This window comes from Ctenopharyngodon idella, chromosome 18 (genome assembly GCF_019924925.1).
Source record: "Ctenopharyngodon idella isolate HZGC_01 chromosome 18, HZGC01, whole genome shotgun sequence".
Taxonomy (NCBI): Eukaryota; Metazoa; Chordata; class Actinopteri; order Cypriniformes; family Xenocyprididae; genus Ctenopharyngodon; species Ctenopharyngodon idella.
In genome coordinates, this window is record NC_067237.1 from 21,553,316 (window position 1) to 21,566,209 (window position 12,894).

A 12,894-nucleotide genomic window follows, 5' to 3' on the forward strand; every position below is an offset into this window, starting at 1 on the left:
TTTTTTGAGCAGCAAATGAGCATATTAGAATGATTTCTGAAGGATCATGCGACACTGAAGACTGGAGTAATGATGCTGACAATTCAGCTTTTCCATTACAGGAATAAATTACATTTTAAAATATATAGAAAACTTATTCTGAATTGTAATAACATTTCACAGTATTACTGTTTTGACTGTATTTTTGATCAAATAAATGCAGCCTTGGTGAGTATAAGAGACTTCTTTTAAAAACATGTTTTATAACACATTTCAAAACAGGTTACTAAATTCATTAGTGTCTAATTACATATTGTATCTTCATTAGTGTCAGCTTAACTGAAGCTAAAACATATTTACTCCACCTGTTCAATTAAGTATTTAATTTAGCAACAAATTTTGATTCAACTTTAATCAGTCTTACTACTAAATTACATTTCATCAGTTTAATTTGACAATATGAAATCATATGTGTGTACAAAATGATAGGATAAAGCAGCCCGCATATTTTTCAAATTCCAAATATTGTGTACAGGAGTGTGTTCCACATACTATAGTCAAAGTATTCAGTCCCGTTTCCATTTTAACATTCTGCATTATGATAATGCAAGCACGTTTCATGATTTGGTTTTTGCCATCAAACTGGATTTTGTTTGGTTATTGTGTCATTTTTCACTGCAGTTAGTCATTTAAATCAACTAGTCCAGTAGCAGCTTGATGTCCTGTAATGGATGCTGTGAGAATGAATAGATTTTCTCTGATTAATTTTAGCTTTTAGCTATGAATAATTATGACAAGGCTTTGTGATCTCAGAACATTCTGTATGCCAGGTAAAATCCATTGAGGAAAACCAATAATGAGATCTAGGTCTCCTCTCCTTCCTATCCTTCCCTTTGAGGACTCATGAGGAAAAAAAAAAAAAAAAAAACGCATCAAAAAGTTATTTCCTGAGATTGAGGAGCACAGAAAGAAAAACCCTGGATGTCTCTTCATTTGCAAGGTCATTCTCACAGCTAGTGTTTTTCAGGACATGCTGAGGCCTGTTCATGGCCTGAATTATAGTCTGACTGTGATAGAAGGATATTAAAAAGTGTAAGATCAAAAAAGTAGAAGACAAATGGTCTTAAGCTGGAGGAATCAAAAGTGAATCTTAATGTCAGATTTTCATGAACAGATTCATCAGTGCATGCTACTGCAAAGAAAAAATGTTTTCATAATCTTTATGAAAATGTAATAACTTCTCTTTTAATCTTCAAAGCTCTTCCTCATACACAACTTTCCTTTTTGGCTTCACGAATCCCTCCCCTCCAATCGCATGGTCCCATTCTGGTATGTAACACCCACTTTTCACAATCCAATCATTTTTAATGGATGAAATCAAGTCCCTCCCTTCTTCTTTTTTTTCTCCAATATCCTGCCAGAATTAAAATAGGTTATAAACATGATTTCCCTTTCATTTTAATATGTAACTACATTAAGCTGATTTTTTTTTTTTTTAACTACAAAAGTTGACTTTTTTTGCAGGCTACAGAAATGGACTGACTCACCCATTTTTCAGTCACCTATAGTTAGTTCGCCATGACCCATGGAGAGCACATCGTCTCTTTAGTGTACATACAAGCACATTCACACACACTAACTCACCAGGCAGTCTGTTCATGTTGACCCCCTGGGCAGACAGTCCAATTCCCATGTACCTGTAAGCATAAAAGAGAACAAATGTTGGCTTTACTAAAAAATAAGGACACTGATAATCTCTGAAACTGTATTTAAACCATATATTATGCTCCTGATAAAGTTACTAGTCAGCTGGGTTTATTATGGAAGCTTGTTTCCACCACTAAAACTAAAATAAAAAAGGTAATTGCAACTTTTTATCTCACAATTCTGAATTTTCTCGCAATTTCAAGTTATAAAGTCAGAATTGCTTGTTATAAAGTCGAAATTTTGATTTTTTTTCCTTGCAACTGTGAGTTTTTTAATCAAACAATTCTGACTTTTTTTCTCAGAATTGCAAGATAAAAACAATTGCTAGTTTTAAAGTCAGAATTGCGAGTTATAAACTCAGAATTCCATGATATAAAGTCAGAATTGCGAGTTATAAACTCAGAATTCTGTAATATAAAGTCAGAACTGTGTCATATGAAGTCAGAATTGTGTCATATGAAATCAGAATTGCGTGATATAAACTTGCAGTTGCGTGTTATTTTGAGTTTATATCTCGCAATTCTGAGAAAAAAGAAGTCAGAATTGTGAGATAAAATGTAGCAATTACCTTTTTTATTTTTTATTTCATGATGGAAACAAGCTTCCATAGTTTAGTGACAGTTCATTTTTAAGGTCTAAAATTATACAAAAAAGGTCATAATTATTTACCCTGCATAAACGAGACACAATAAAATAGATTTGGCATTTATGCATTTGGCAGACGCTTTTATATAAATTTATATGGTTACATTAGTACAATTTCGGTGAAATTTTGTTGGCAAAAAAGGTTGGCAATAGTGTATCTATGTATAAAGCAGAGTAACTTTGGTACCAAAAAGCTTTCTGTTGGTCAACGTGGTGAATGCATAACCAACTTGAACCTGTTGCGAAATGACTGGATTTCACTCATGAAAATTGGCTGGATAACAGTAAATGTGACCGTACTTTAAAAATAAAATACAAGAACAATCAAGTATTTAATATCATAAACAATCTAATAAAATTGGTGGTGATTAAACTGAAGATAGGCCCCTGCGCACAAGTGCTTTGGGATACTTTATAAAAGTGCTAAGTGAGTCTGGGAGAGAGTTTCAGTCTGGGCCCACAGTGACTAAAGGATGACTCGACACTTTTCAACAGTTTTGGCCACAACCTGTAAGTTGCAGTTAGGTGACCTAGTAGAACAGGAGCGATCCTGCTTGAATATATTTAGTAATCACATTGCAAAGTGGTCACAGGAAAAGGGTGGGACCCTTTTCCATTTATTTTTGGACAATGATATCCTCAAACTGAAGGCATGACAAACACTTACCAACTACTGACTCAAGCATGACACAGAGTCAAAGTTTCAGAGCAATTATCATTCTGAGACTGTGAAAATGCCTTTTCATTTAATTCAGAATATCTTAGGTATTTGGTTTATAATTTTGCTTTAATGACAGCTGTATTCAAGCTGCATAAACTATTTGAGAATGATCTAAAGAGAGCATCTTGTGCTTCAGTGGAAGAAATTAACACCTGAATGTCTGTACAAAGAGTCACATGATCAGTGCCACAAATTTACTAAGCGATCTAGAAATTGTGCTGAATATTAAATATGACTTATTCATTTTAACTTATAATTATCTTTGTTTTAACTTTTTCAAAGTCCTAAGATTTTCAACAAAACAGATTTGATACCTCTTCTCTTCAAATGCTTCCTGTGACGGATATTTCCAAATTATGGACAAATCTCAGTAAAACACTATACAAATGCTTACAACCAGAAGCTATTTGCACTTACCCATCTCTTCCTTTGCTTATGATCTTCACCTCAAAGTAGTAGATGCCACAAGCCGCAGGGATGGGATGTGTGGCCCGAACAGATGCTGCATCCTTGTGGTTTTTTCCGTGGCCTAAAGCAAGACGGAAACATTGAGGGAAATGAGTCACTGACCAAACACACCCTCTAGTATAGATGACTGTCCACATAAATAAAAACAAAGTTCAGAGAAGTTTTTAAGGGCACATATAGAGGGTTATCAGCTAGGAATAGGTCACAATGGTTAACAACAACAGACTCTCTCCAGTTGTTTCTAAATGCATGAATGCATCTTATGCAATCAGCCCATAAGAAAAACATCCAATAGGGCTCAGGTGAATCCAAAATGAACTATACAGGGCTTCACTCCAGCTCTTATTTTCACAGTTCTCCAGACAATCACTGTATAACATTCTTTCTTCTGTGGAACATTACAAGAAGGTATTCTGAAGATATTTGTTTTTTTGTCCATACAATGGAAGTCAATGGTCACCAAAACTTTGGTTACCAACATGAACAAAATATCTTCTTTTGTGGTCCACAGAGGAAGGAAAATCATACACGTTTTCAATGGTGGGTCTAATGTAGGCACGATATGGGCTTAAAGTATTTAAATAAGCCCCAGTATGGGCCCTAAATGGGTTTGTCCAATGCTATCTCACGACCAGTTCGTACTTATTTTACAAGGTGGCTAATTCGTTCTACATTTCTATAATATTGAACGTTAAAATTAACTGATTTGTATACAAACACTTAAATTAGTGGAAGTTAAGGAAGTTTTTAATAATAATAAAGTTAAAATACTAACTTTACAATTATGTAATTATATTTCTACTCCAATTCGTTTTTTGAAATACATTATTTAAATGGTGGCTGTTATAAAAACTTGACGGATTTATTCAAACATGCATTAAATATTGAAGAACAATATAAATTATAACGAATGTGTAATATGGTGCATATTTAGCAAAATGCTATTCTCTAGAGTTCAGTTTTACAGCTGACTAACGAGTTATGGTCACTGAATAAGGTTTCTGAGGTAAATGTGACGTTACGTGACATCGCTTACAAGCTGTTTTATTGGCGTCTTTCGCGTTTGAAACACTGATTGAGCTATTCCATGAGACAGGACACGGATTTCGGTAAGTTGTACCATATCTTTGAACATACCTTTGGGTATTCATTCATGTTTATTTCGCGCTGTAACTGGTATTAAAGCGAAGGAGATGATCAGTTCACGCGCGCTTCGCGTTGCCGCCTCTCTTGTCACGCCACATCAAACAGCGCCAAAACGGTTATTTTTTGAATTTCGTAATAAAATGGACAGAATTTGAAATCTGAGACTTTGTTTCATATAAAAAAATAACAAAGCACAAAGCTTATTGCCATTTATTAGATGGGAAGAGCGCTACAATGTTCTATTCATTCATCAACTGAAAACAGACTAGACTAATCGATTCTTGGGATTTAAGAATCGATATCGGTTTGTAAAAATGAGAATCGATTAAAATCGAGAAATCGATATTTTTTACCCAGCCCTAAGTACGAATCGCCGTGAGATCGGGCTGGTTTGTCCATGGGTTCCATCTGAATTAGATACTGGAGCTAATTTAGATAGGGCAGACATGGAACCCATGGACGCATGGGCCCTTAACTCAATCCCATATTGTGTCTACATTGACCCCACCATGAAATGTTGGCTGGAAAATGACATGAGGAAGAGAAAATAATAACAGAATTGTTTGGGTGAACAAGCCTAATTATTTTCAAACATTAAAATACTGTCCAATCCCAATTTGATGTGCAGAGACATCTATAATTAAGCTGAGGTTGTATTCCCAAAGTGTGCAAACAGTGTGGCAATAAAATAGTGCTATGTTTGCTTGAGTGGTCTGACAAATCAACTTTTGGCTCAACCAATGGCACGAATTTGTGGTGGGACTACCTGTTTGTGAGCACACACCCCATCTGCAGTTTGTTTGTAGATGGAGAGTGTTTGGGAAACCTGTTTAGTAGGAATAATTCTTTCTCTTGGTGCTGTTAGTGGTGCAGAAATTATACAATACACCTTTAAAAATTCCTAAAAGTTCTATAATGTCAACATGAAAAAATTACCGTTTACTCTAAAGGATTAGTTCGCTTTAACATGAAAATTACCCCAAGCTTTACTCGCCCTCAAGCCATCGTAGGTGTATATGACTTTCTTCTTTCTGATGAACACAATCAGAGTTATATAATAAATATCCTGACGCATTCAAGCTTTATAATGGCAGTGAATGGGACCAACGAGTACGAACGGGACCTACGCCTTCAGTATTCAACTTATGAAGAAAGCATAACTGACACAACACTTTTTTCGTAAGTTGAATATGGAAGGCGTAATACGTAGCGTGAGCTTTTTGAACTGTGAGAGGCGTTACACTTCCTTCCTAAGTTAAATACGGAAGGCGGTCTGGCGGAAGCTAGATATTTTACTTTATAACTTGTTAAATATGGATATTTTTCCGTGCCGTGAGGAGTACGTTAATGATGGATGGATGGATGCACTTTCTTGAGCTTCACACTCGTTGGTCCCGTTCACTAACTTCAATTGTGTTCATCAGAAAGAAGAAAGTCATATACACCTAGGATGGCTTCAGGGTGAGTAAAGCTTTCAGTAATTTTCATTTTAAAGTGAACTAATCCTTTAAGAGATCTTTCTGGTCTTACTGTATGCCAATTAATCAGTGATTAATTCAAAAGAGAAAAAATGTTTTTGATCTTTTGTCAAAATGTAACAACTTGACACTTCTGAAACGACTTTCTTCCTCTACTGACATCATTAAGACCTCTTATTTTTTTAGCTCCTCCCCTTCAACTGCAAACTGCACTGGTCCATTCTGATCTGATAAGCCCACTTTCATAAGACCAAGTTAGTCCTGATGCATAAATCAATTCTCATTCTGTTTCACTCAAAAGGTCAAACTGTGGAATCAAAACTGGTTAGTTAACATCTAATATGCTCTGACTTCAACATTTCCAGTCATTTCAATTGTGAGAAGTGAAGCTGGTGAGTGTCATTGCCGTCTAAGCCTCCATGTACCATAGCAATGTGCCCCAATCTCCTAATCCATTTTCCTGCAGGTTGCTAACACCTGCCAGCATTAATAGACACTCAGTATTAGATTCTGCGCGCCCAGGCCTGCCTCCTGAGCCAATCATTTACTCAAACCTCACTGCACTTCAAGAGTCTCATGTTTAACTTGTGAATGTATATGGACTTATCTTTGCGTTTATGAGCCCCAGATCTGTAACTTAACCCACACCTGCAGTTTGATTGCACAACACCATGTCTTGGTGCTACTGTATGTGAAACACACGTGTGTAAAAGCATATTTATTTTTCATCATCATTATCATCATCTCTGATTATTGTAATAATATTAAATCACTTTTATTTTTAGCATCCCAAGTTCTGCTACCAAGCCACAATAGGTTTGTCTGCCAAACCCAGACAAGCATTCATAATCAAGAACACACACAAAATCTATTTATATCCGTGGCTCACACAACCAGAGTAAAGGCAGACGACCCTGTATGTGCAAATCCCCGAGTCTCTCTTTCAACACACACTACAAATGCACATACGTGTGTACGCTCCTCCCCGCCCCCTGCTCACACGCTCAATCTATTTATACATCATGCCATGACCACACCATTCTGGGAGCACAGAACAGCGAGAGGACCTTGGGTGATTCTCTCCTTCTTTAGCTGCTTGTCTGTCTGTCCCTCCCTCTATTTCTCTGCCAAACATGTTTAATGCACAAAACACAAACGGCTTTCATATGGAGTCCTCCTCTGCAGTGCATAATCATAGGTCTGCTGCATCTTTAAGCGCTGCTCTAATCCAGAGCAGGACATTTATTTGTATTGTATGCTCTGCATTAGCGCTGCTTTATTTACATGCCTAATTTTTCTTATTTTGTAATGGGGTGAGCCAATAATTAACACCTTTAGGACACATAACCAACTCGTTTCCAGTCTTATAGGGCTGGGTATCGTTCAAAAATTTTCGATATCAATACCGATACCAATTCCTGACCTGAACAATACCTTTTTCGATACCAATTTTATAAAATCTGTTTTAACAAGATTACATTACCTCAAAAAATCTTTGGTTTTATATTTTAAGTTTATTTTAAGTTTTTTTTTTTACAGACTCAAAGACTCATCTCCTGAGCCACTGCACAAAGGAATAAAAAGTCTGCTTATAAATTAACATTTATTTAAAATTAAAAGTTCTTATTTGGCTAAATTACATTTCCTCAACAGCCTTTAAACACAGGCTTTACTCCCTTCAAACTTATATTTTGCCACTGTTTCCTTACATCATTGTTGGATATATAATTATATATAATATTTATTATATCATTTTGTGTATCAGCTTTTGTGTATCAGCTTGTGTATATTTTTAGTTAAAGCTGTTAATTTATAAAGCAATATCTCATGTAGGGTTTTCCTTTGTGTTTTATATAATGACCACTAGGATGTGTTCTAGGCACATGCTTTTCTTGATTGGTTTTCTCTAAAGAGAAATGTTCAGTTGAAAACAAAAGTAAAAGAGTGACGCACATTTGTTGCGTCTTGCCGTGAAATGAGAGTTCAATGTCTTTATTAAAATCAACACATTAATGATTTATCACTCATCCACCCGCAATTAATAGGAATGTTATTTTTTATTACTTGGCCCGACCCGCGGATCATAAACACATATATATATATATATATATATATATATATATGCTTTCTTCAGGAGACAACCGTTTGAAAATGTCCGCTCTGAGGGTGTGGTTGACGCTTGCATACAGTGGCAGTATCAGGAGGACGCGGATACCCCTTTTCCACCAGAATTGTTCGTGTTCTGGAGCCAGATCCTATGCTCGTGTAGGCGAACTAGAGCCCGTCACGAACCGGTCATGACAAGAAGACAATGACAAGACACTTTTCGATACTCGATAGTATCGAGTCAATTCGGTCGGTGTCTAAAAAGTATCGAATTCGATACCCAGCACTTGCCTTTACACAAGGGTCTTTGTGTTAAGACTGGAATCTCACAAAATGTGTGAGAGTGTACATGCATGATCTTACACTTATTATACTTAATAACCCAATGACATGCAAGCGCATTAAACAGTGTTCTTCTGTTAGGTAATGGTCCTAAAGAAAAATCACATAAGGCCTATTTGTATTTTGACATCAAAACCAAAAGTAAACCTGATATAGAATGATTTTGTTAGTTGTAAGTTTATTGTTGCGCAAGCAGACACTCACTGTCAGAAAATATCTAGGTCATATTTCACCTCCCACCCTCCTAAAAGACAATTACATTTTTTTGTATTAAAATTCTCAGCATCCTATGAAATGGAAAAATAACTAGACCTCTCACGGACGTTCAGAGAGTTCCAAGAATTTGGGGGCGTCAGGGAGCCGCTATCAATATGCAAATTAAATACAATATCCCAGAAATCGAGCGAGTGAGAGAGAAGCCCTGTTTTCACCTGGTATTAAGATGAGTTTTAGATGATCACAAGTGTCCAGCCAAGACACATTACCGTTTACACCTGTATTATCATGCGTTTCAAATGCGTCTCCTGTGACCCTTATTTGCCAGAAACTGCCACACTCTACATTACTTTCACTTTTGGTGGACAAATACTATTGAATGAACCTGGCTTACCTGACTTATGAGTAAATATGTATATAATGTAATAGTACAATATTTTGCAATGCCCTGTTTTGGTGGTGGTGGAGGGTCAGATTACCATCTCCCAGAAATTAGTTTTTACAGGGTGGGATGTCTGAAATTACGTAAAATAAAATTAAAAATGGAAATTTTTGAAGTACAGTGTGCACAATAGTAGTATTTGTTGAATTGAATTCAGTTTAAGCCATTTTAACAGAACATGACTGTTTTCAATACTGCGTTGCATTAATGGCCCTGTTTACACCTGGTATTAAGATGCGTTTTGGTCAATCGAATCACAAGTAGATACACATTCCTGTTTACACCTGGTGTTTTAATTCATTTAATTCATCAATTTTAACCACTTCTGCCCTGATTTCTTCGAGGGGAGGGTCTATGGGTGGGTAATTTTATGAGCTTTTTCAGATCTTTCGATCTATTGGATGAAATAAGCTCACACAATTTACATGTGAACGCAACCGGAGATGCCGAAAAAACATACGGAGAGAAGCAGCTTTTTTATTTGTGGTCTGACAGATGCAAGTCGATGCCAAAAGCGATGAGCTCATGTTAAAAATCAGGACTGGTGAGAGAACATTGTGCTTGGTACATTTTTCATCTTTTTTTTTTTTCATTTTGATATGGAGTGACGTATGACTAGGGCTGTGACGGTGGCAAATTTTTACTACCGCGGTGGTAAATCACCAACAACCGCCGGTGTTGCGGTGGTGGGGTCCGAAGGGGGGGCGGGGTTGTTATATATATATATATATATATCAGAGGTTGCGTTAGACTTGCGTTTCGCTGTCATTTTGACGGACAGGATCGTAAAAAAAAATCCATAATAATCAATAATTACCCGTCATTTTAATTTTTATATTTTAATGATAAGACATTTAATAGCTTCTGATTTCGTCCACATTTTCATTTTTATTCACGAACTTACAGGATAAGCAAATAGGCATAGGCTACGCATTTATTTATATTATGAAAAGAAAGTTAAAGACTGCGTCACTTTTCAGTTTTCATCTTGAACACTTGTCACTGATAGTGAGAGAATGCGATCATCCTTTCCTCTTTACTACTGTACAGAACAAAATAAACATTAATGAAAATCAAAAAATATGTTGAAAGATACAGTAACTTACCGGAATCTGTATCACGTCAGTTCAATCAGTGTTGCAAACAATGTCACGTAACATTATACCTCAGAAAAGCCATTTGTTGACCATAAACTTATAGTCAACGATAAAAATAACAAAATTTAATTATGTAAGTAAGCATAAGTAACTTTATTATTATAAAATTGACTTAAACTGGGTGCTCGTCTGTGTGTAATCAAGCGCATCGTTTTCATTTTATTCTGGTGACTGAATTCACGCTCTGCTGCCACACTGGAGCGCACTCACCACCTACTGGACAGGGGTGGGAATTACAGTTACAAGCTACACAATCTGTCAAAATGATGGACGGGCTGCAGATTTTTTTACATCACTGCTAAAAAAAAAATCCATCAATGACGGAAAATTTTTGGTTAACGCGACCTCTGAGATTTTTATATATATATATATATATATATATAAATAATGTCACATTACCGCCGGTGACACTCCACGACCGCAGTTGTGGCGCAGTTGTCATGCCTACCGTCACAGCCCTACGTATGACTAATAAAAAAAGCGAGAAAAAAAAAAGAAGAATGGTTGGTTGAATGGCATACTTATGGAAGCTTATGTTTCCGCCATGGAATAAAAAAAGAAAAGATAATTGCGACTTTTTATCACGCGAGATGTAAACTCGCAATTGCGAGAAATAAAGTCAGAATTGTGATTTATAAAGTTGCAATTCTGACTTTTTTCCCCTCACAATTGTGTTTTTCACAATTCCAACTTTTTTTCGTCGCAATTGAGAATTTATATCTCGCAGTTATGACTTCTTTTCTCCGAATTGTGAGATAGAAACTAACAATTGTGAATGTAAAGTCGAATTCTGAGGAAAAAAAGACTGACCTTTTTTTCAGAATTTACTTTATATTTCACAATTCTGACTTTATATTATAACTCACTATTGCAAGTTTATATCTCACAATTCTGACTTTATAATTTGCAATTGCGACTTTGAGAAAACTCTGAGAAAACCAGTAAGAATTGCGAGATGTAAACTCACAATTGCAAGAAAAACTATTCAGAATTGTGAGATAAGAAGTCACAATTACCTTTTTTTTATTTTTTATTTAGTGGTGGAAACATTATAAAAAACAAAAAAAATATTAGAATTGAAATAGAATTGCACTGCTATCTGGTAAAACCTTTTCATAGTTAAGGGTCTCTCTGACAAAACATGTAACGTGGGAGCTGTACAAGGCTACAGCTGGCACCCATAATAACACCAGCTAAGCAGGCAAAAAAAAAAAAAAAAAAAATTCTACAATATGAGAGAACAAAGACACAGGCAGAGAAGATTGGGAGTGTTGTGCTAGTGTTAGCAAACAGGGTTTCACAGCTTCACAGAGACACTAGGGGGAAACGAACACAATCTGATGATGTCACCGCACCGACTGAACATGCATGATTGGCTCCTCAGACAGGCAAAACCCCTCTATAGGCAAACATTACAATGAGCTTAAAGGAAGCAGAGTCCAACAGCATGCATAGAGGAAAAGGACAGCAGTCCACCAAACCACACAGAAACAATCTAGCCTTAAGTTATATTTCTATCTATTTATCATGCATTAGTCTTCTCACAGGAGGTGGAGTAAAAACAGTGCACTGCAATATCTGCATGAGGGTAGTGCTACAAAAGTCACATTTCCTCTCTTCAATAAGGGACTCACGTCCTTGTCAGTGTGACGATGTATAAAATGAGGTCCACATTGCAAACGAAGCTAGAAAATGAGCCTCTGGTGTCTCTTTTCCACTTGTTTCATCATGCATACACTTTTTTTTTTTTTTACATGCTTCCTAAATAAAGATGGAGGGCCACATAATTTCATATAACAGCATTGCATAGATTTTCATCACAATATTTGAAAGCACATATCTATTGTCTTTACTTGATGGAAACATGATTCAAAGATATTACCTAAAATTGAGTCTACAAAAACAGAATCTGGTACATTGGCCAAAATAGCACTGAATATTAATAGACTGCAGGTTAAATCATCTATTAAGTGGAGCTGATTTAAATATATTGCTACAAGATGTATATAATGGCTCTTTTAAAAAATAGATTATAGTAACAAGCCTTTGTTTTATCCTAATTTAATCACAGCAATCTTGCTTTGAGGATAAACTAACCAAACAGTCAGGCTGACAGAAAAAAAAGACACAAAGATCCTTTATAACAAGGAAATCAATATTAGTATAAAAAAAACCTTGGCAAACATCAGCCACCATATGAAGTGGTAAACATACCCATAGCCTGAAAGAAGATAGTTGCCAATGAGGTACAATTTTCCACAGACACAAAGCAGTGTACGTTACCAAAATAATGCAGTGTTGTTCATTGTTGAGTCGAAGGGGACGAACTAAACTTTAAGGATAAACGTCCCACTGGGCCTGGGTATTAACACAAATAGCTGTCAAATGCAACACACATCCTGTAAGAAAATGAACAGCTATAGTCTACACAAAAGTGACCCTCAAGTGGCAATGTATTGCACAACAGGCCCAAAGACACACAACATT

At 36.0% G+C, this 12,894-nt stretch overlaps 1 protein-coding gene across 3 annotated transcripts in view; it reads right to left on the bottom strand.

Moving 5' to 3' along the window:
- ranbp10 (RAN binding protein 10) overlaps positions 1-12,894 on the bottom strand; it is a 36,130-nt gene that overhangs the window by 20,795 nt on the left and 2,441 nt on the right. For all 3 annotated transcript variants that reach the window (XM_051870053.1, XM_051870052.1, XM_051870051.1), the window contains exons 2-3: positions 3,470-3,581; positions 1,624-1,676 (exon numbers count right to left, since the gene is read on the bottom strand). In XM_051870053.1, coding sequence (XP_051726013.1) covers positions 1,624-1,676; positions 3,470-3,581 — 165 coding nt within the window. The remainder of the gene's footprint in view (positions 1-1,623; positions 1,677-3,469; positions 3,582-12,894) is intronic.